Source organism: Dendropsophus ebraccatus, chromosome 7 (assembly GCF_027789765.1).
Source record: "Dendropsophus ebraccatus isolate aDenEbr1 chromosome 7, aDenEbr1.pat, whole genome shotgun sequence".
In the NCBI taxonomy this organism is placed as follows: domain Eukaryota; kingdom Metazoa; phylum Chordata; class Amphibia; order Anura; family Hylidae; genus Dendropsophus; species Dendropsophus ebraccatus.
The window spans coordinates 36,590,110-36,614,329 of NC_091460.1; the positions used below are offsets into that span (position 1 = coordinate 36,590,110).

General features: G+C 41.3%; 1 protein-coding gene across 8 annotated transcripts in view; it reads right to left on the reverse strand.

The window, feature by feature from the left end:
* Positions 1 to 24,220, reverse strand: part of POLN (DNA polymerase nu) — a 118,743-nt gene that overhangs the window by 93,738 nt on the left and 785 nt on the right. For 5 of the 8 annotated variants that reach the window (XM_069977312.1, XM_069977308.1, XM_069977307.1 and 2 more), the window contains exons 2-11: positions 20,678 to 20,784; positions 20,550 to 20,592; positions 19,580 to 19,683; positions 16,830 to 16,882; positions 12,942 to 13,319; positions 12,183 to 12,349; positions 10,005 to 10,108; positions 8,330 to 8,472; positions 6,276 to 6,344; positions 216 to 276 (exon numbers count right to left, since the gene is read on the reverse strand). In XM_069977312.1, the coding sequence (XP_069833413.1) occupies positions 216 to 276; positions 6,276 to 6,344; positions 8,330 to 8,472; positions 10,005 to 10,108; positions 12,183 to 12,349; positions 12,942 to 13,319; positions 16,830 to 16,882; positions 19,580 to 19,683; positions 20,550 to 20,592; positions 20,678 to 20,777 (1,222 nt within the window). In that variant the 5' untranslated portion in view covers positions 20,778 to 20,784. Of the gene's footprint in view, positions 1 to 215; positions 277 to 6,275; positions 6,345 to 8,329; positions 8,473 to 10,004; positions 10,109 to 12,182; positions 12,350 to 12,941; positions 13,320 to 16,829; positions 16,883 to 19,579; positions 19,684 to 20,549; positions 20,593 to 20,677; positions 20,785 to 22,114; positions 22,130 to 22,189; positions 22,480 to 24,220 lie in introns of those variants that run through there. The other 3 variants (XM_069977309.1, XM_069977311.1, XM_069977313.1) reach the window with 3 other exon arrangements.

The following is a 24,220-nucleotide window of genomic DNA, read 5'->3' on the forward strand; positions in this document are numbered from 1 at the left end:
ATGCACTTCTCCCGTCTCTCAGGATGGCAACAGATACCTTCAATGTACTGCTATAACGTTTGTATACCTACCCTAATCAGTCAATAAAATGTAGAATTGCTGTGCCTGGTAAACAATAAAAGATTGTCGGAACCCAACATCTAATAATAATAGCCTATGTTCTCAACTTCTGATAACATGATTACAAGCAAGTTACAACTAATAACCATTCCTACCGGCCAGAATAGTAATAAGTGGAAGTTCAATATTGTAAAATAAGTCCCACAATCCTTCTCCCTGCAAAATATTAATAATCATTATTTGTCTGAGATTCCCATTTGTCCAAGAAAAATGTAGTTTTATGACAAAACTTATATTATTTTTATTAGAGATCATTACTAGAGATGAGCGCAAACTGAGCATGCTCGTGTCCGATCGTAAGCATTTGATTACTGGTGGCTATTGGATGCAGCGGTAGGGAGTCCTGAGCGAATCTACAGTAGGAATGCAGCAAATTGCTTTGTTCCTATCTGCATTCTGCTCATTAGGCTGCAGGTTTTGAAATGTGCTCCACTCCCTGCAGCTCCTGCTGAACCAGCAGGGATGGATCCAGTCCTGGGAAACTGGGGAGGAGCGGCGGAGCAGACTTCAAAGCCTGCAGCCTGATGAGCAGAATGCAGATAGGAATGAAGCAATTAGCTTCGTTAGTTATTTTTAGGGGTAATTTCCCGCCTAAATCAATCAGATTTTTCTTTAAAATAGCAGTCGAGATTTTTTTTTTATTATTCCCCCTTATGCAGGCTGGTGTATGCACGTGGTGTCCCACCACGGGTGTTGCTAGTCTATACACCCCTCGCAAAAGCCTGTACTCAAAGGTGGTAATGGAGTTATGCCCAAGTTTTGCCACTAGATGTTGCTAGTATGTATGTGTATACTTATATATTGCACAGCTGTAGTGAGGAAGGCGTTATTGTTTGTTTGTGATCTGTGCACCAATGAGAGCTATTCTTCTTCTTCACCTATCTCTATTCTCCTTTCTCTTTATACTCTCTTTTCCATCACTCACAGTTGTTACACACCCTGTAGGAAGTTGTCCCATGGGGAAAGGAAGTGTACACCCACACTAGTGAGTTCTTCTTTAGTTCTTGTAGAGGCAAGACACACAGACCAGAGTATCCTGCAGAGTTTAGCCAGGAGGCTGGCTCTGCCAGGTTCCCCCTTCGGGACAGACCAGCTGTAGTGGACCTACTTCCAAGCAACTCTTACTTCACCTTTGCAGTGCTAAACGGCAACAGAGAGGACAAGTCAGTGATCACCCCAACCCACGCCGTTGAATGTCTCTAAAGTTGCAGGACAGTATCAGAAAGCAGGAGTAACTAATCCAGATAGAGCAAAGTTGCTACAAGCCTATGTACTCTATCTTGCAGCACAGGTGTAAACAGGTAATCTTGGCCACCTTGCTCAACTCAGGTAACAAAGACTGGGGCTTGTGTCACCTTGTTAAGACGTGTCACCCGACACTGCAGGGCAATGGGTGGTATCACAACAAAGGTCGAAACACGGGCATTCTTCTACTCTCAGGAACTCTCAAGTATTCTACTTCTTCTTCGACTAAAGTCTTCTTCTTCTAAAGTTCCGTGAGAGCACAGTACTAAAATGGGTTGGGACTCTCAAGGCAAACTCACTCTACTTCTCAGCACGCAACCAAGTCACCACTGCTATCCTACCTCTAAAGCTCTTAGCACAGATTTGTCCAGTCAAGTCAAAAGTCTATTGTCAACTTGTATGCCGAAACATTCCTTCAGTAAAGAAGAGTTTATTTATTATAATGGGACTCAGTGGTTATTGTTGAAGCACCTACACAGCAGTTACACTGTCCTTGGGTCATCTCCTCTTTCTGTGGGTGGCAGTACCGACAATCCGGGTGGGTCATAGCTCCACTCTGGACCACCGTGATAAGAACCCAAGGGACCCATCAAAACCCGGCAGGTCACCGACCACAGCCTCCTCAAAGACTAAAAGCAGGTGTGCATCCATAACTGTGTGCTGAGTCGGCACTTTGTTCCAGTCCTAAGGCGCCACTTGGATGCTGCTGGCAGTGACGTGACAGCTCTTCTGAACCCTCTCCTTTCAACAGATCTATTGAAGGCCAGATGTCAGGGTCTCCAATACATCTCTATGAGAGTGCTCTCATAGAGATGCACTGGAGACCCTGACTTTCGACCTTCTAAGCTGCAGAGCTGAAGCCAAAGAGGTCATGTGGGCGCCAGCTGGATCCGAGCCGTAGGACCAGAACAAAGTCGCACCACGGGACAGCAATCATCATTAGTAAGTATATGTGCCAGCCTGCATCAGGGGGAAAATAAAATAATAACTAGACTGCTTGTTTAAGGCTTCAATAACCTAATCTTACACAGCTTTGGTTTTCATTGGGTTCGTCAATATAGTTGTATGGTGTGTTGACTATAGAGTACCTCCATATACCTTTTATTTTACAGAGAGGCATACAGAGTTTGTTTTCTTTTGGATTCAATCTAAAAACAAATTGTGACACAAGGAATCAGTCACTCTAATATGAAAGCATGCTTGGTTGCTTCTGGTGATAACACACCCCAGTATGGCCTCACATGAGATTCTGCTCTATTAATGCTGTAATTATGAGGTCTTAAATTAGCAATGTCACTTAAAAAAAAAGTATGTTTTTTTTTAGACACCCCCCCCCCCATTTCTAATGAGCCAGAGGGAGTGCACCCTAAGCACCGTTCTCTTCCATCTCTGTGCAGGTGAATGAAATGAACATAGTAAATCTATAGGATTGTCTTCTTTTGAGTGGGGGAGAAGCAGCGCTCAGGCAGGTGTTTTTCCCAGCTTGTTTTAGTGATCAGTGGGGATCTGAACACCCAGACCCCCATTGATCAAAACATTTGGTGTCTCTATGAAATGTCAAAAGTTTTTTTTAAATGTTAGACCTTTAGGTTCCTTTATACGGCCTGACAAGCTTCAGCTATTGAGCGCCGATCCCCATGATCAGTACCTGTTTGCTTATGACTGGGTCAGCCGTGCAGTGCTCCCTACATAGCATGATGTGTGTGGACAATAATTATGAGTTCATTGGCCACATAAAAGATGTGTTCAGCTGACAAATGAGCATTTTCTCACATTTTTACACAGGCTGATTATGAGAAATAAGCATTCCCATTCAGCCGATAACTGACCCGCATAGGGGGACCTTAACCCTCTGCTTTTTAGGGATCCTGGCTTTACTTATAAAAACAAATAGGCATGCCAATTCTATAATATTCGTGTAATGTAACATGGGGTTCATGGATTATTTTGTTGGGTGCTTTAAAACATACCAGAGCAGTCAAATGTGCAATGTCACTAGGACTTTATAAAATTCACATATACACCTTTTTCCTATTGTGGTTTTATGAGCATTTCACAGCATGCTGTGCATTTGTATAGAAATACAGCATGCTCCAGCTGCTGTCACTTACTTACTGAAGTCAATGGAAGACCTCCAGTATTAAAAGAGATATATATGCAGAGACACTTATGAATGTTTCATTACAAAGATAGGTTTCTATAGAGCGAACCATAAAGAGAATAATACTGATTTTAATTTGGATAATATATATATATATATATATACCAAAGAAAAAAAAGTCCACCACCAGGTCGGCATTTACCATTAAAATTCCATACTTTATTAGACAATCTTCACATAGGACAGTAATAAAAGTTTACGCGTTTCAGCGCTTCTCGCGACTTGTTCACAACTGAAGCATGATACATACAAGCTCATATTGCTATATAAAGGGTAGTGCTGTACATCACATGACTAACCCCCAATTAAGAACCATATAACACATGTTAAAAACTTCACAGGCTTGGAAAGCAGGTTAACCCTTAAGGAGTAAGTTCAAAGTGGGAAGTGAATATAACCAATTTTTCTCATACATCATATAGGTTATTGAAAGCATGGCTAGAAGGCTGCTTACAATAAATGTAGTATATAAAGCACCAGACAATATATTTATAGACCTTAATATGTCAGGATCAGATCATGTCTAGAATTCAGACCTTCTGGGACTCTCGTTCCTAGTCTAAATATCCAGAAGGATTCTCTATTTAATAGTTTACGTCTCAGAGAACCTCCTCTTTTTGGTGGACAGATTTTTTCAATGCCCATAACTTTTAGGGACTGTACCTTTCCAGCATGGGTTTCCCTGAAATGTCTGGTTAGGGATGACACATTCACCACCTCATTGTGCACATCTGATATGTGTTTCCTAATTCTCATTTTGAGGCTGGTGGATGTACACCCCACATACTGTACATTGCAGAGTGTACAGGTAGCAACATAAACTACATGGGTTGTATTGCAGTTTATGTAACTTTGGATTTTATATGTATTATTATTAGAACATGATGTTACTTCTTTGGAAATCGCAACATGTGAACACGTTATACATCGCTGATGTCCGCACTTATATGACCGCTTCACATCTAGCCAGGTTTGTTCCCTGGGTTTCTCTGTAACATAAAGTGAGGGGGATAGAGTCATTCCTATGGTGGGGGCTCTGCGAGACACTACTTTGACTCCTCCTTTCGTCATCACCTGCAGTTTGTCATCTTGCCACAACAGTGGTAAATATTTTTTGATTATTTTACTTATTTTAGAAAATTGTTTACTGTAGGTGGTGACGAAGACTACCTGTTTATTGTCCGATCTGTCCTTAGATTTCTTTTTCCTATTAGACAATTCCTCACTCAGCAGATCTTCTCTACTCACTAATGCTGCCCTCGCTATTGCTGAATCCAAAATTTCTTGCGGAAATTTCCTTTCCTTAAATCTGTCTTTTAGTTTTTCCAACTCCAATTCATATGTATCTTGCTTGCTGCAGTTTCTTTTGAGCCTTAGACACTCCCCATAGGGCATATTCTGGATGACGTGTGGTGGGTGACAAGATGTAGCCATTAATATAGAATTACCTGCACAATCCTTTCTATATGGCATAATCTGTACACAATTATTGTTCGTGTCAGCCACCAAACGTACATCCAGGAAGGATACTTCATTACCTCCAAAACATGTTGTAAATTTTTACCACTGTTGTGGCAAGATGACAAACTGCAGGTGATGACGAAAGGAGGAGTCAAAGTAGTTGCTCGCAGAGCCCCAACCATAGGAATGACTCTATCCCCCTCACTTTATGTTAGAGAGAAACCCAGGGAACAAACCTGGGTAGATGTGAAGCGGTCATATAAGTGCGGACATCAGCGATGTATAACGTGTTCACATGTTGCGATTTCCAAAGAAGTAACATCATGTTCTAATAATAATACATATAAAATCCAAAGTTACATAAACTGCAATACAACCCATGTAGTTTATGTTGCTACCTGTACACTCTGCAATGTACAGTATGTGGGGTGTACATCCACCAGCCTCAAAATGAGAATTAGGAAACACATATCAGATGTGCACAATGAGGTGGTGAATGTGTCATCCCTAACCAGACATTTCAGGGAAACCCATGCTGGAAAGGTACAGTCCCTAAAAGTTATGGGCATTGAAAAAATCTGTCCACCAAAAAGAGGAGGTTCTCTGAGACGTAAACTATTAAATAGAGAATCCTTCTGGATATTTAGACTAGGAACGAGAGTCCCAGAAGGTCTGAATTCTAGACATGATCTGATCCTGACATATTAAGGTCTATAAATATATTGTCTGGTGCTTTATATACTACATTTAATGTAAGCAACTTTCTAGCCATGCTTTCAATAACCTATATGATGTATGAGAAAAATTGGTTATATTCACTTCCCACTTTGAACTTACTCCTTTAGTAAGGGTTAACCTGCTTTCCAAGCCTGTGAAGTTTTTAACATGTGTTATATGGTTCTTAATTGGGGGTTAGTCATGTGATGTACAGCACTACCCTTTATATAGCAATATGAGCTTGTATGTATCATGCTTCAGTTGTGAACAAGGCGCGAGAAGCGCTGAAACGCGTAAACTTTTATTACTGTCCTATGTGAAGATTGTCTAATAAAGTATGGAATTTTAATGGTATATGCCGACCTGGTGCTGGACTTTTTTTTCTCTGGTATGCTGTGACCCTGGCTCCGGGTCTTACCGTGCACCGACGGCTATACCACAGCAGGTGAGCTGACCAACAAACAGACTTTTGCATATATATATATATATATATATATATTTATATATATATATATATGTAAAAAAAATTTTTTGCAATGCCTGCTCTAACAGTATACAATACTTCTCTCACCCGTAGTTTGTGTTCTAGGGTCACCATTAGACAGTATAAAAAATCTAACTTCTTGCAAGTGATCTGGAGCTGGAACATAGAACACAGATTCAGAAGACAATGGACAGACAGTCTGATTGTTTACACTTGAAATTATGTCATTGTATTTCCTAACTGACTGATGCATTGAGCATATTGACGGATAAATTGGCCTCTTTGGCCAAACATTTCGGATCAGTTCAATACTTGTTAAGCCAAGAGCTCGCCAAGCTGTCCTCTCTATTGGCTGAAGAACTCTCAGCCTCCTGCTCTAAAGAGATCACTATAAATAAATATATGCAGAAGACAATAATAACCAATACAATAAAACAGTCTTTACCTTAAAGTGTGCTACCTTAAAGTGCCATTTAGAAAAAAAAAAAAACTTCTGATATGTCATGGAGATATATAAAACGTTTAAGCAGATGTGAATGTGAAGGCTGCCATTATTGCAGAGCTCCAGTCTTCCTGTGCAGCACTTCCAGGTTAAGGGATAGCCCTGCTGCGGCTGCTGAGCGGGTAAACCATGAAATGACCCCAACACCAGAAAGTGCTGCACAGCGGGACTGGGCATAGTTAAAGGGGAACTATCAGCAGGTTAGATAGCCCCCTATTGCGCTGTTCCTGTGCAGTGTAATTCTTGGTCCAGCGCACTGTTAGGTGTACTGCCCTGTCCCCAGAGCGCCAATCTGGCCCGCCCACTCCATTGATTATCATTAGAAGGAGAGGGGCAGCTCACGCTCTGGGGGCAGGGCAGTGCTCCTTACGGTGCTCCGGAACAGGAATTACACTGCTAACAGCGCGGTAACGGCACCAAGGAGAAAGGTAAGAGACATACCTTCCTCCTCAGCGCCCCGTGCGCATTAGGGGGCTATCAGCAGGTTAGATTCGTCTGACCTGCTGACAGTTCCGTTTAATAAAAATAAAATTCCTAGCTAACAACTTTAATGTGAGCTGTAACCATAAAGTGTACAGTGGCACTGTAATAGAAGAGACAACAATAAAGTCTTTTTTTGAGGTAATTCCAACTGTGTCCTTAAAGTGTAACTGTCATTTATAATATTTTTGCTGAAGTCAAAAGCGATTTTAAGAAACTCTGTAACAGGTTTTACAAGGCAAAAAGCCTCATTCTGAGGAACAAAGTGAACACGGGTTTGCTGAGGGGGATGAGTAAGCAGGAAACAAAGGGGGATGAGTGAGCAGGAAGCCAAGGGGGATGAGTGAGCTGGAAGCCAAGGGGGATGAGTGAGCAGAAAGAGGAGAGAAACAGTCCTGCAGTATGGAGACATAAAACACTGGATTCACAGGTCAGAAAGCTCAGAGCTGGTCTTGGTGAGAGAAGATTGCAGGATGTTGTATTGTGCAGGGCTGCCTTTTCTCCTCTCCGTGCTCACTCTTCCCCCTTGGCCCCTTCCTCCTCCATAGACCACATTGGTCACAGAAAACCTACTTATTCTGAAGTGAGGGGTAGAGATGAGTGGATTTCCCGAAGTTCGGGTTCGTATGAGCCTGAACTATCGGCATCTGACTCCGCGGGTGGATACAGCCTAAGGAACGCCTAGAAAACTGGGATACAGTCTATGCCAATGGCTGTATCCCAGTTTTCTAGGCGATCCTTTGGCTGTATTCACCTGCTGCACGGAGCCGGCAGACAGCGGGAGTCAGATGCCGATAGTTCAGGTTCATACGAACCCGAACTTCGGGAAATCCGCTCATCTCTAGTGAGGGGGGACCCTGGAAAACAGCTTTTTCAGTACAGAAGTAAACTCTTTTGCTTAAAAGGTCTTACAGAGTTTCTTAAAATCGCTTATGCTATTGATACTTGATTGATTGATTGATTGATTGATTGATTTCTGCAAAGTGACATTTAAGCGACAGGCACGCTATAAAATAAAACCCTTAAACACCTCTTACAACTCTCCACGGATTTAGTATCTGTAAATCATGTCATGTATTTATATTTGTACATCTGCACTATTGTCTCTGTGTATAAGTGGAAATGCTATAACCGTAGCAGAAATACTTATTATACAAACAGGAGAATCTGGAGCATTGCCTGTAGCGCCCTGGTCCAAAGTTGCACAGTGTTTCCTCACTAAATCTTCAAAGGAAGAACTACTGTCAGCTGGATTTAAAAGCCAGGCTGCTATTCTTGGATCTAAGATAACACTTTGTGCCACTAAGAAGAAAAACATAGCAGCAATAAACATCACACGGACTTGCTGTTCTACCATCAAATCAAAATACATTTGCTGAACAAACATAATACAAGGCAGAAAATGTAGGCATGACCCATACCTCCCTTATGGCCCTGTAAGGGCGGGTAAACACCACAGGTTTTTATATGGACTGAGTTGCTGAGTATTCTGCAACACAATACATGTTAATTTTTCATAGGAATCTGCATATACTTATTAAACTAAATTTATAGATACACATGCAAGAAATAATAATAATAATAAGAAGTGACATGCAACTTATTGATGCAGATTTTGCAAGGTATATCCACTCCTAATCCAGTACTCTACATTCTGATATACACAGGAAATGTAATGATACCTAAGCACTAGGGGTCCTACTAGACAGCCTGTGCAATGATTTTTTGGACAGGTCAAAGCGACCTAACAACAGGTCAAAATGTTTGCAGATAATCACTCCAACACAAAGGATACAAAAGACTTTTAAAAGGTAAATTATATACCTGTCTGTCTCATCTGCTCAGAGTTAAAGGGGTTGTCCAGCTAAAATCTTTTTCTTTAAAATCAACTGGTGTCAGAAAGTTATATAGATATATAATTTACTTCTATTAAAAAATCTCAAGTCTTCCAGTACTTATCAGCTGCTATATGACATGTAGGAAGTGGTATATTCTTTTCAGTCTGACACAGCACTCTCTGCTGACATCTCTGGCCGAGACAGGAACTGTCCAGAGCAGAAGAGGTTTTCTATGGGAGACAGCACTATGTAGAGATGAAAAAAATCTTGTGGATTTATTCACACCCCTGCATAGTGCTGTCTCCGTCTATGATATTAGCAGAGAGCACTGTGTCAGACTGAAAATAAAACACTTCCTGCATGACATATAGCAGCTGATAAGTACTGGAAGACATACAATTTTTTTATAGAAGTGCATTACAAATCTATATAACTTTCTGACATCAGTTGATTTGAAAGAAAAAGATTTTCGCTGGACAACCCCTTTAACTTGAAGCTTTTGCCTAGTGCACCACTGGTAACAGCCTTCACCCCACCGCTGCCTCCAAACACTATGGGGGACATTTATCAAGCTCAAGAGTTTCTTTTTTTTTGGCGTAAAAGGGCCAGATGCGAATAAATGTATTCGCAAACGCCTGTTTTGTGAATACATTTTTGGCCCCTCCATGCCGTTGCACTAGAGGAGCAGGGAGGGGGTGGGGAAGGGTGGGAATGGGGGTGTGGACTCTGGGTCTGCGGAATTTATCATTTTTCTCAGAGAAAAATATAAGGAAACCTTATTCCGTGCGCACATTGGGGTGCACAGGATTTATGTAGAGCCAGTGCACCTCTACATAAATCAGCGTAGCATTGGCAAAGCTGGGACATTTTTAAGCCTGGCACAAAAAACGCCTCCCTACGGGTCATTAATAATACTGTTATAATACTGAAAGACCACTGGACATCAGGCTGCTGGGCCTGGGTGCAACTTCTACCCATGCAATTATTTTATCTTACCGTTTCTGTAGTTCATGAACTTCCCATATATTGTTTGAAGAAAATCCTTTGCATTGAAGCAAATAACCAGAGCTGTGCTTTGTAAGATAAGGAGTAGCATGGTTCTGCAAACAATACATCCAAATATACAAAGATTATGGAAATTACATACTATATAGATAGCTTATTGGTTTCAATTTATTAACTAACTCTGTAAGGTGATGTCTCACAGAGCCACAGAGTTACATAAATGGATACCAATGGAGATACCCCACAAAGTAATAATGTCTTGGCTACAGATTCCTTGACTCCTGCACCTTTACTGAGCATTGGCCACATTGTGCTTCCTGGCTCAGACACTGAGGAGGTTTGTGGCTTTGCATATTGATACAGAGGGAGCCATAGGGTTTAAAGTGTCACTGTCGTATTTTTTTATTTTGTTTTGCAGAAATCAATAGTCCAGGCGATTTTAAGAAACTTTTGTAATTGGGTTTATTAGGCAAATATGCTATTATCTCCATTCAAAAAGACTTTCCCCAGCCCCCCCCCCCTCATCTCTCTCATTCACTGCTCATCTCGTCTTGTTGCACCAAACATGCCCCTGTCTGTTCAATGAAGAGGAGAGGGGCAGGAGGGAGATTAGTCGGCAGTAGAGAGCAGAGAACAAAGGATTACACAGCAGAACCTGTGTGAATGCCTCTATTCAGAGGTCAGAGAGGTCAGTGCTGACCTCAGAGGAGATAGCCCAGTGATGTAGCTGTAAATTAACTCTTTGTTGTCCTGTTTTGGTGCCTCATCTCCCTCCACACCCCCCTTCCCTCTCCATAGAAAATCATGAAGACAGGGGGGAGAGCTTTAAACTGCTTTTCCATAATAAAAATGCATTTTTCGGCTAATAAACCCAATTACAAAGTTTCCCAAAATCGTCTGGACTATTGATTTCTGCAACAACAACAAAAAATTAAACGACAGTGACACTTTAAGGATGAACAGTTAGAAATGCTACTTTGTGCTCTTATCAAGTTCACCAGTATTCAGACAGTGAAGTGTCCATGACAAGGATGGGTTAGGATATTATTAGACAAAGACATTTTTAAGGATGGCAAATGAGAGCTACCATATTACACAGAATGTTAGTGGTTGGTTATGATCATTAGCTTCACCTGATCCCAGCAAATGAACAGACGATGTGGAGTTATGGTGCATTTACACAGGGAGATTTCTCTGACAGATTTTTGAAGCCAAAGCCAGGAATGGATAGGAAAAGAGGATAGATCTCAGTCTTTCTTTTATGACCTGTTCTCTGTTTATAGTCTGCTCCTGGCTTTGGCTTCAAAGATGTATCAGATAAATCTCTCTGTGTAAACGCACCATTACACTCAACGATTACTGAATGAATATGGAATAACACTGAACAATTACCAGACCAATATTGAATTACAGCGAACGATTAGCAAATGATTAATAACGATTTTAGGTTCAGTTCTAAAAATGCGATAAACCACACACAAACGATTTTTCGATCATTGCCTACATTCACATGAAACTATTATTATTTAAATTTGAACGACATAACAATTTTTCTCATGATAATCATCCGGTGTAATTGGGCCTTTACAGTATCCTCCCCAATGATGTCTTCATTAGCTGTCCCCATGTGTTGCTTGTCCCAAGGACACAGTTGTGGTGCTCACCATAGCTGCCTTTTGCAGGGTGATTGTACACCATCAATCCACCAGGTATGGGAGCCATTGGGAAGTTACTTGTTCTTCTTCTTGCTCTTTTTGGGTATTCTGGGACCAGTACTCTTTTTCTAGTTCCCTGCATGATGTCATGCCAATTGGGGCAGTGACCCGCCTGGCTCGTCCAAAAGGTTATGCAGCCAGTCAAGTCTGCCATGATGTTCTGCCTTCTACACTAATCTTTTGACAATTGATCCCATTCTTATACTAGTGAAGTGCAACAAACTGATGATGTAAATTCAGTATAAATTAAATAATGTCATGAATTTGCATTGGCTGTAAAATGCTGTCCAAAGGTGCACCATATGTCTGAGTTTATAGAGCACAAAAGAGTAGTTTTTCTGGGGTAAGGAGTAATTGTTGTTAAATTAAATGACATACAAAAATGACAGGAATCACATAGGAGGGAAGCTGTGTGAAACAACAATGACTATTTAAATATAAAATGACTGCTCACCTTAGAAAGTTAGGTTGTACCTGACCTTCTTCCAACAAGGCGTCATCTGTTATAGTTATATGAATGTAGGTATTATCAGCATGATAGATTTCTTCATTAGCGCACACAAGGTCACTTTTCTTTTTTAGTAACACTAGGATTCCATTCATTGATGCATTATTATCATCCTGTGGGAAAATGCTTATGTATAAACTGTTCAAAATAAATTGTTAATAATATAACAATATAACAGTATGTTCACACACTGTCAAAATGACAGCCGGTTTTCTTGGACCATAGCCTCACACTGTAAAAGACATAACCGATTGCATTACAGCATGAATGGAGAATAACTAAGGTGAATATCAGCTTAGTTATTCTTTAAAATGCTAAGAAGAAATATAAAATGAATGCACATTAGTCTTATGCAGAATTTCCAAGCATGTTGGGATCTCTTTGACAGCTGCATGGACGTGCTTAGTGTTCTCTCACGTGACATAGAGGACTGCATAATATAAGTCTATGGGGTCTCGTTCACACAGATACAGAGCGGGGATAGAAATGCATGGACGCACTTCCCACTCGTACTCCTACAATCATACCCTGACCAATAAAAACTTTTCACGTCTGTGTGATGTGTGATGATGTTTTTTTCTAATGACAAGCCCAACGTGTCCTACACAGTATATTGCTTATAGTTTCTGAAGAATAAAGCTATATAGTAAAGTGAATGTCCATCTTTTTTTTTTTTTAATTGTCATTTGGAATATCAACACTAACCTTAGATGAACAAAGCTGCGATGATCCATTCTGATACAGCATGGTGAGTACGATGGCCAGAGCCTGTTGGGCCTCATCCAGCAACCTGCACTGCTGTTCCTCATCCATACACCTCATGTTCCACAACTTTCTTCCATCACTTATATCAGCGCACTTTCTCTTTACTTTATATTCTGGAAAACCCATCTCTGGCTCTTCCACTGAAGATGCTTCTAACCCATGTAAAGGGAAAGGCAGACTTTCTACAGATTTATCTGGTGCTAAGAGTTGCTTTCTTTGTCGCTCACTTTCTCTATACTTATTTGTGTATGGTTGGAGGTGATCTTCATCTGTATCATTTCTGATTTGGAGCTTCACAGGTAATTCAGTATCAGCAGACTGTTAATAAAACACATCATTATTAAGGTGCGTTTACACGAAACGATAATTGGCCCGATCGTACGATTAACGATGTCGGAGAAACGATTTTTTTTTCATAACTAACAGCGTTTAGACGGTACGATATATCGTACGGAAAAATCGTTTTGCAATCACACGCCCGCAGCCCGGCCCGCCCCCCCACTCGCAGCCCGGCCCTCCGCTCGCAGCCCAGTCCCCCGCTCATCCGCAGCCCGGCCCACGGTCAACCGCAGACCCCTGCGCCACCCCGATCGCCACCCCCGCCGCCGCTGTGATTGCCACCCCCGCCGCAGGGGTTACGTTCAGAGCGACGGGGGTGGCGATCGAGCTGGCGCAGAGGGCCGCGGATGAGCGGGGGGCCGGGCTGCGAGCGGGGGGCCGGACGGCGGGCGGGGCTGCGGGCGGCCAGACTTTTGCGCGACGACTGTTTACACGGAACGATCGGCAAATTTTTCTCGTTCGTCATTTGATCGTTTGCTGCGTTTGCACGTACGATTAACGTTCGAATTCGATCGTTATCGCGCAAATTTGCACGATAATCGTTACGTGTAAACGCACCTTAAGGCTGGGTTCACACTATGTATATTCTACGGCCGACTTGGACCTTTGCGGGCCGCAAATAATGGTCTTGCTCATTTTTTACGGACCCGGATACAATCAGGCCCGAAATTCATACGGAGTGTGCCCTTGACAGCCGCATATCCTATACTTCCAACCATACACACGAACCACCAAAAATACCGCCGCACAATTACAGCCGCAAATACAGCTGCACAGTTACAGCGTCTGAACCAAGCCTGAGGCTGTATTTGGTCCTCATGTCAGGTCCTCATATTGCAACCAAAACCAGGAGTGGATTTAAAACACAGAAAGGCTCTGTCCACACAATGTTGAAATTGAGTGGATGGCCGTCGTATATAGGGTAAATAACTGCCATTATTTTAATATAACAGCCATTGTTTTAAAATAACAGCACATATTTGCCATTAAATGACGGCCATCCACTCAATTACAACATTATGTGAACAGAGCCTTTCTGTGTTTTCAATCCACTCCTGGTTTTGGTTGCTATACAGCCTCAAATATACAGCCTCAAATATACGTAGTGTGAACCCAGCCTTAATATGGACAATCTGCAATATTTTCCCTAATACTTTTACTAGATCCACATGAGGAAGAGATGTCACATATTTCTGACTGTTCACACAACGTGTTGTAGATTGGCCACAGTATTAAAACCAATTAATGACAGGTATAGTGAATAACAATGATGATTTGGTAACAATGGCACCTATGAAAAGTCGGGATATAATCGACAGCAATTGAACAACCAGCTCTTGAAGTTGAAGCAAGAAAATTGGTCAAGTGTGAGGTTCACACATCCTTAATTTTTGAACCACAAATGTAACTAAATACAGACCAATGCATTTATTTGTCCTTGTTCACAAGCCTATATGTGTTACAGGTTCATGCTGGGACCATGATCCTATGAACGTGTCTTTGCAACTGTGGATAGCTACTGATACAGGATACTGATTTGTAGAGCTGTCCATAGCTGCAGGTCTGCGGCCATGAACATCAGTACAGATGTGTGAACTAGGCCTTATGGTACATGCATTTTGCTAAGCAACAGGATGCACTATGGGAAGAAGATAAGCTGGTAGAGGCAGTGTGATGATCTAAGCAATGTTCTGTTGGAAAACCTTGGATCCTAGCACCAGATGGATGTTACTGTGATATGTACCAACTACCTAACCATTGTACAGACCACAACTGTACAGTGATGATCGTGACACGTGGCAAACAGTCCAAGGTGGGTACGCAGCCTCCACATTTGCCAGATCTCAATCCAATTAAGCATCTGGATGTACAGGAATAACAAGTCAGATCCATGAAGTCCACACCTAATAACTTATAGGACTTAAAGGGGTATTCCAGCCAAAATATGAAATGCTCTTAAACCTAACTGGTCTTACTCACCAAGTCCTCCTGAGTATTTTGAGCCGTGTACCGTCTTTCTAGCTGCCACTCTTTCTAAAAGATGATCTATATCCAAGATTACGCCGGCTGGAAAACTACATTTCCTAGCATGCATTGCATCCTGGCAAATATCTGCCTCCTATAGTATCTGCCCATCGCTGACTCAGTCTGCTTCGCAAATAAATGTGCCAGAAGGGACGTATTTTCAGATTAGCTGTCAGATTTATCATGTACGATTTTTTTTTTTTTTTTTGCGCAAAAAAAGCTCTGCAGAAATACTTCACTGCTACCCTGGCATAGTTTTTCAGCCAAACTGTTTAAGGCAATAACTGTGTAATATGCACAGTGTCTAACAGTCCATACCTGCACAAACACTATGTGTATTTACACTGTGTAATATATATAAATATCTACTTTATCACTACATATACACCAGAAAGACCACTACTTTTAGAGCAGAGTGGTGATCCGTAACCTAGATAATGAGCTGTCAATATATAGGCAGTAAGAGCAGCATATCAGGAGAAGGAGGAAAATTTGCTAAATGATGTATTTTCAAATATTGGGGGGGGGGGGGGCGTAAATAGAATTATATTTAAATTATATTCAGAAAAAAATTAACAAAATGCGATCAAAATTTTTCTTTTACACCAATATAAGGCTGGGTTTACACTATGTTTTTGCAAAAAAACGGATGAAAAAATTAATAGAAAAATGGATGCATTTGTGTGCGCCTGTTCTTCCATTGACTTCAATTCTAAAAAAATGTATCAAAATGCATTCTTTTTTTAACGTACACAAAAATAAGGTACGTTGTTGTGTACGTTAAAAAAGGGTGTGTTTTAATCCACACAAATGCATGCGTTTTTTCATCCATTTTTTGCAAAAACAGATGAAAAAGACGGTGTGCAAAACGTAGTGTGAACCCAGTCTTACACCAATAAAAACTAGAGATCATGGCACAAAAAATGACACCCCCCCCCCCCCTGAAAAAAAAAGTATTTGTATAGTGCCAACAGATTCCGCAGCGCTAAAGTTAAAAGGGTTATGGCTCTTAGAAGGCGAAGAGGAGAGCGCTGCTTCATTGTGACCTAGACATCCGTGCATCAATGACCTTCGGTCATCAAGGGGTTATTGATGTCCAAACTATGGGCAGCATAAAACACTGGCAGGCTCTCACATTACAGTGATTTTAGGATTCGCACTGTTTCATAGAAATCTTTTACGATAAATTTAAGCCGGATTGATAAATTTCTCCCTATACACAAATATATTAATAAGTAGGTGATGTTTGGTAATTAGGTTTCCATTCCGTTTTAGTTGTCACTTTTTAATGAGCTTTTTAGAAGCCAGTAATAAATTCTTATTTTGTCAGGGTTTTGTCGTCAGTTTTTAAAGATAACTCAGCCAATATGTTTTGCGGGGTTTCTGTGTATTTGTGTTGCAGGTTTGTACGCTTCTCAAAGTATAATATGACTATGGCAAAAAAAAACAAAAAAAACAACTTGCCTTATGGTAACTTCCTGCAAAAAATGAATCACTGCTGCGAGCTTCTGACCCAACTATCAAGACATAAAACATATGTGGTAATGAACACTGACCTTCATTATCAGTCAAGCCATTACTAAAGAAAAAAGTTCAAAGCTCTGTGATATAATGTTTTCTAACTTTGAGGCCCTCAGCTGTAACAATACAGTGTAGCAGATTTATTAAAATCAGAATTATTCTACAGTCAATCGCTGCCAACAGAGGCAGGATACATTACAGCCACCTATAGTGGTTTGCAATAAATTACAATATCAACAAAAATCTTTTTTTTTTTTTTTCAATTTAAAAAGTGACCTCATATATTCTATAGAGTCATTACATACAGAGTGAACTTTTTCAAGCGTTTATTTCTGTTAAAGTTGATGATTATGGATTACAGCCAAGAAAAACCCAAAAGTCATTATTTCTGAAAATAAGAATATTATATAAAACCAACTGAAAAAAAATATTTTTAACACAGAAATGTCGACCAAATGAAAAGTTTGTACTGTCAATGCCCTCAATACTTGGTGGGGGCACCTTTTGCATGAATGACGGCATCAATGCAGCATAGCATGGAGGCGATCAGCTGATGGCACTGCAGAGGTGTTATTGAAGCCCAGGTTGCTTTGATACGGCTTTCAGCTCGTCTGCATTGTTGGCTCTGGTGTCTTTCATCTTCCTCTTGACAATACCCCATAAATTCTCTATGGGGTTAAGGTCTGGCGAGTTTGCTGTCCAATCAAGCACAGTGATGCTGTGGTTAGTAAACCAGGTATTGGAACTTTTGGCCGTGTGGACAGGTGCCACATCCTGCTGGAAGATGAAAATGACATCTCCCAAAAAAATTTCAGCACAGGGAAGCATGAAGTGCTCTAAAATTTCCTGGTAGACGGCAGCGTTGACTTTGGTGTTGATGAAACAAAGTGAACCTACACCAGCAGATGACATGGCTCCCAAAACCATGACTGATTGTGGAAACTTCACACTAGACCTCAAGCAGCTTGGATTGTGTCTCTCCACTCTTCCTCCAGACTCTGGGACCTTGATTTTTCAAATGAAATGCAAAATTTACTTTCATCTGAAATCAGCACATTGGAGCACTGATCAGCAGCCCAGTTCTTCTTTTCCTTGGCCCAGATAAGACACTTCTGGCGTTGTTTATTGGTCAGGGGTGGCACATGGAATGCAACACTTGTAGCCCATGTCCTGCAGACATCTATGTGTGGTGGCTTTTGAAGCACTGACTCCAGCAGCAGTCCACTCTGTGAATCTCTCCCAAATTTTTGAATGGCATTTTAGTAACAATGCTATTAAGACTGCGATTCTCTCGGTTGCCTGTGCACCTTTTTCTGCCACACTTTTTCCTTCCACTCAACTTTCCATTAATATGCTTCGATACAGCACTCTGAGAACAGCCAGCTTCTTTAGCAATGAACTTTTGTGGCTCACCTTCCTTGTGGAGTGTGTGAATATCTGCCTTCTGAACATATGTCAAGTCAGCAGTCTTCCCCATGATTGTGTTGCATACTGAACCAGACTAAAGGCTCTATTCCACCAACAGATCTGACGACAGATTATCTGCCAAAGATTTGAGCCAAACCCAGGAACAGACTATAATCAGAGAACAGGTCATAAAGGACTGGATTTCTCCTCTTTTTAAATCCACTCCTGGGTTTGGCTTCAAATCTTTGGCAGATAATCTGTTGTCAGATCTGTTGGTGGAATAGGGCCTTAAGGGACCTTTTATAACACTTAGGAAGCCACTGCAGGTGTTTTGGGTTAATTAGTCTAATTTTCTGAAATACTGACTTTTGGGTTTTTCTTGGCTGCAATCCATAATCATCAACTTTTACAGAAATAAATGCTTAAAAAAGTTCACTCTGTATGTAATGACTCTATAGAATATATGAGGTCACTTTTTAAACTGAAATACTGGGAAAAAATACATTTTTGTTGATATTGTAATTTATTGCAAACCACTGTATATGTACTGCTCCCCATACGCTGCATATGACAGCCTGTATTCTACTGACAAACAGAGCAATGGTTGGGATTGTTATTTCCTTGCTCTATCATATGTGAAGGGGAGACAGAATCAGGCAGTGGTCACAATCAATCTTGGCATCTAAATGGTTATTTCGTTAGGATCAGAGTTATCTCTGATCTCAGCTACTGCAGCAGAGTGTCTCCTGTCCACTGTGGATGCAGCAGGCTTTGTTCCTGAGCCTAGAGATCCACTTTTATCATTGTTAAAGTAAAACATTTGTTTTTATTGTTAAAGAGGTATTCCATGAAAAATGAACTTTTCTCCTATCAACAGGATAGGGGAAAAGTAGGAGAATGCAGGGGGTCCGACCTCTGTACCCCGATCTCAGTATTGGGTCCCCGGCTTTTGGGATATGAATAGAGCCGTGGGTACGGCATGTGACCTGAAGCTCTATTCTTTCCTATAGAGTGACGGTGAGACCTACGGCATACCCGGCTTTTTCCGTTGCTCCATAGGAATGAATAGAGCCACAAGTCACGTGCCTTACCCATGTCTCTATTCATATCACAGAAGCCCAATACAGAGATTGGCAGAGGTACAGAGGTGGAACCCCTCATGATCTCCTACTTCTCCGCTATTATGTGGATAGGGGAAAAGTAAAATTTTCCTGGAATACCCCTTTAATGTGATTATACATATGGTATCTTGTTTTTCCAAACCGCTGACACTATTATAAACTCACTGCGATTATCCTGGGTCTCCTCTTCTGTAATCATTCTCTCTTTCTTGAAATCCATATCTGTGTTTCCATCATTTGCCGTCACATTCATGTGCTGTAAAGTCTCACTTGAGAAAAAAAACACATTGGTCCAGATTTATGTCTGATTTGCCCATAGCAACCAATTGCAGCTCAGCTTTCTTTTACTAGAACAATTTAAGAAATAAAAGCTGATCCCTGGTTGGTTTCTATGGTCACCATAGACATATTTTTGACAGATTTATAAATTTAGGCCATTATACATATATTATATTGAAATAGTTTATTGATTGCATGCTGACTCACAGTAAGCATGCAATCAATACAGTAAGGTGCTCCAATCAGAATCACTAGAGACTTTCATAGGACTGTGTGATACAGAAAAAAGCTAAAGGCCCTATTCCACGGAAAGATTATCGTTCATAAACTCGCTCCAAGGACCGCTCGTTAACGAGAATCGCTTCGTGGAATTGGTGTAAACAAGCGAACGACAAAGGCGAAATCGTTATATTGTCGTTTAAAATTGTTTTTCAGCGTGTCAAAAAAAAATCGTTGGTCTTTGAAAGATAATTCACTAATCGGTTCGTAAAATTCGAAATCTATCAGTCGTTCGTAAGAAGGTTTAAAAAAAGTAGGTGTGTCATATGGTCATGATCACCCCGGCGAAGGTTTTAAACGACCATGTAACGACCGCAAAATAATCGTTACACTACATATATCGTTCACGTTATGTGTTATAGTTCGCTTTAAAGAAAATCGTTTAGTGATCGTTAACAAGCGGTCATTGGAGCGAGTTTATGAACGATAATCGTTCCGTGGAATAGGGCCTTAAGACTATAATGGATCTGAATGTGGATTTCCCAGCCATGAGGGCAGTATCATAGTCACTTGTGATTGTAGAGTAAACATATTGGCTCACATGGGTCATAGAAATTGACTTCTGTATTTTACTTACAGATCATATTGTTCTTGAAATATGTCAGATATACACGGATCATCTGAAAAAAAAAGCTAGTTCAAATATCAATTACTCTATCTATGTATTAACATGTATGGATGTATGATAATACTGAAACTCCTTACCTATAGGGTTATGTTGCAGCGCTGTCAGTATTTTGCCAGCGATAACAGATATTGGTTCCTTACTGCGGTAAAATCCAAAGTCTTGTCTATAGTTTTCCATGTTTTACCTTAAAAATGCAAGAATACCACTAAACATCCCTCTATAATAAATAGAGATGAGCGAACCAGGTTCAGGTTCGAGTCCATCCAAACCCGAACGATCGGCATTTGATTAGCTGGGGCTGCTGACCTTGGATAAAGCCCTAAGGTTGTCTGGAAAACATGGATACAGCCAATGACTATATCCATAATTTCCACATAGCCTTAGGGCTTTATCCAAGTTCAGCAGCCACCGCTAATCAAATGCCAAAAGTTCGGGTTCAGATCGACTCGAGCATGCCCCAGGTTTGCTCATCTCTAATAATAAAGTCTAGGCAACCCCTGTTCATATGGTCTAGTATAATATGTTTGTCGTATAGGGTACCACCTATTTTGGATTCCCCTCTAAATGGTCCCTTTAACACCACACTTCAAAGAAAAAAGTGTCCAATAGTTTTCTTTAGGACAAATATATAAAGCTGGTCTGTTACCATGGCAGCTGGAGGCTTTCTGATTGCTTCTGTGTCTGCTATATACACTCTACTAGTATAACCTGCAAGAGACAGGCTGTACTAGCAGAATAGCGATCTCACAGACAAATGCAATACCACAATGCATTCAGAAGACCTCTTCACTTTTTCCTTTATATTTGGTTATATTGCAGATAGAGATGAGCGAACCTCAATCACACTTGGGTCTGTCCAAAAGCGAGCGTGGTGCATTTCATTACCGGTGACTGAAAAAGTTGGCTGCTCAAAGATATTCAGAATTGTTCCTAAGCTGCTCCTGTGTTGACTTGGATGTGTGCTTAGGGTCATATGCTCCATTCAGCTTAAAGGGGTTATCTAGTGCTACAAAAAATGGCCACTTTCTTTAAGAGACAACATCACTCTTGTCTCCAGTTCAGGTGCGGTTTGCAATTAAGCTCCATTCACTTCAATGGAACTGAGCAGAAAAACCCTGCCCAAGTTGGAGACAAGAGTGGGGCTGTCTCTAGAAGAAAGTGGCCATGTTTTTGTAGCGCTGGATAGCCCCTTTAACCTCAACCTCAGCAGTCTCCCAACCATAGGTGCTGAAAAACACCCACAGCATGATGCTGCCACCACCATGCTTCACTGGTATGGGGCTGGTGATGAGCAGTACCTGGTTCCCTCATGACACCGTGTTTACATTTGAGGCCAAAAAGTTCAATCCTGGTTTCATCAAACCAAAGGATCTTGTTTCTCAGTCTGAGAGTCCTTTAGTTGCTTTGTTTTGTAAACCCCATGCTGCTTTCATGTATCTTTTACTAAGAAGAGGCTTCCTTCTGGTCACCTTGCCATAAAGCCCAGATTAGTGAAGACTGCAGTGGAGGCTGACCTTTAGGAAGTTTCTCCCATCTGCACACTCTGGGGCTCAGCCAAAAGGACCATTGAGTTCTTGGTCACCTCTTACCAATTACTCAGATTGATGGGGTAGAAGCTCTAGGAAAAGTCCTGGTAAACTTCTTCCATTTAAGCTTTATGAAGATCTGTGCATCCATGCAGTCCTGTCTCTGAGCTCCACAGGCAGTTCTTTCCTCCTCATGGTTTGGTTATTGCTCTGATGTACATTGTCAGCTGTGAGGCATTATATACACAGGGCTGTGTCTTTCCAAATACAGCTGAATTTACCACAGGTAACTCAAACCAAGGTGTAGAAACATCTCAGAGATGATCAAAAGAAATAGGAGGAGCCAGAGCTACACCTAACATTTGTAATCAGTTTGCACAAGTTTTCACACAAGGTCGTATCATACCAACATGTGAAAAAAAGTGTCTGAAGACTTTCTGGATGCATTGCATTGTATGTAATGCATTGATACATGTAAGTAATCAAATGATCACTATTGTGTGAATAAATATAAACATTTCTAAAAACGATTCTCCCAATGATAAAAATTAAAATCACCCCAAAAAATTAAAGTGTACCTGTCGTTTTAAAAAACGTTTGACGTGTCATAGAGACATCCAGAAATGAAGTAATCCAGCAGCATGCAGTAATAAGAATACGGTGGTTTTGACACCTGAGGGTCTTTTTCAAGGCTTGAGAAAGACCCCCAGGGGTCGAAACATTGCCACTGTATATGCTGCTTGAATAAACTCCACCGTTTTCTGATTACTGGATGCTGCTGGATTACTTCTTTTCTGGATGCTATATGGTCTCCTGGATTGGAGACTTCCTGGTGTGTGTCCCACATCTACCCTTGCAAAGGCCGTTCTCACACATTTGTGACTGGTGCTGTTGGACTTCTCAATTGATGGTTTGTCATAGACACATGTCAAAGTTTTGATCGGTCCAGCTGGGAGAAGACCACGCTAAGCACGTCCACTATCCATAATGTAAGCCTATGGAGCCCGACTCTTTCTTACACAGAGTGGACGCACTTAGGGGGGGATTTATGAAGACCGGGATACAAGTACGCCAGTCTCATATAAGGCCCCGCCCCTTTCCCCTGGCAGGATTTACTAAAAGGCACAGTGAATCCGGCCGGCCGGGTGCCGAACCTGCGCTTCCAGCAGGTGTAGATTATGATCATGATTTACGCCTGTGAGCAGGCGTAAATCATGATAAATGAGGCGCGGGAGGAGGCCACACCTCCTCCCTACCTTGTCATGTCCCCCAAAGCTCCCCCAGACCGCCCATCAGGCGAGCGGGGCATATGGCAGGTGTACGCCAGGGAGAAGGGGCGAATCTGCACCTTCTCCCTGGCGTACGCCTCGGGCGGACCATTCATAAATGTCCTCCTTAGTGTTGTTCTCTCGATCATTTTTTTTTTTTTAAAAAGGTACATTTTAAGTCAATTAAAATAATCAGTTATAGGGGTCATTTCAAAGCATTATTTAAAAAATAAAACAAGCAACAAAACTATATTGGGAGTATTGTGAAGTTTATAACTAGAGATGAGCGCACCTTGAGCAGCATGCTGGGGTCCATCCGAACCCGAGCGTACAGCATTTGATTTCTGGTGGCTGAAAAAGTTGGATGCAGCCCTAGAGAGTGCTGGAATACATGGATATAGCCTATGTCCTATGGTTGCATCCATGTTTTCCAGGCAGCCTCAAGGGTCTCTTTTTTTTCAGCGGAGGGGGTCCTGTCTGTATTTTTTAGGCGCTCAGTATTTATCCTGGATTGTTTATACAGGGAGGCATCTGTCTGGGATCTATTTAGGGGGTCTTGTGGGGTCTCTATACTTTTAGGGGAGGGGTCTTGACTGTACTTTTTAGGTGCTTTGTATATATCTTGGATTGTTTATACATGGAGGCATCTGTCTGGGATCTATTTAGGGGGTCTTGTGGGGTCTCTATACTTTTAGGGGAGGGGTCTTGACTGTACTTTTTAGGTGCTTTGTATATATCTTGGATTGTTTATACATGGAGGCATCTGTCTGGGATCTATTTTAGGGGGTCTTGTCTTGTGGGGTCTCTATACTTTTAGGGGAGGGGT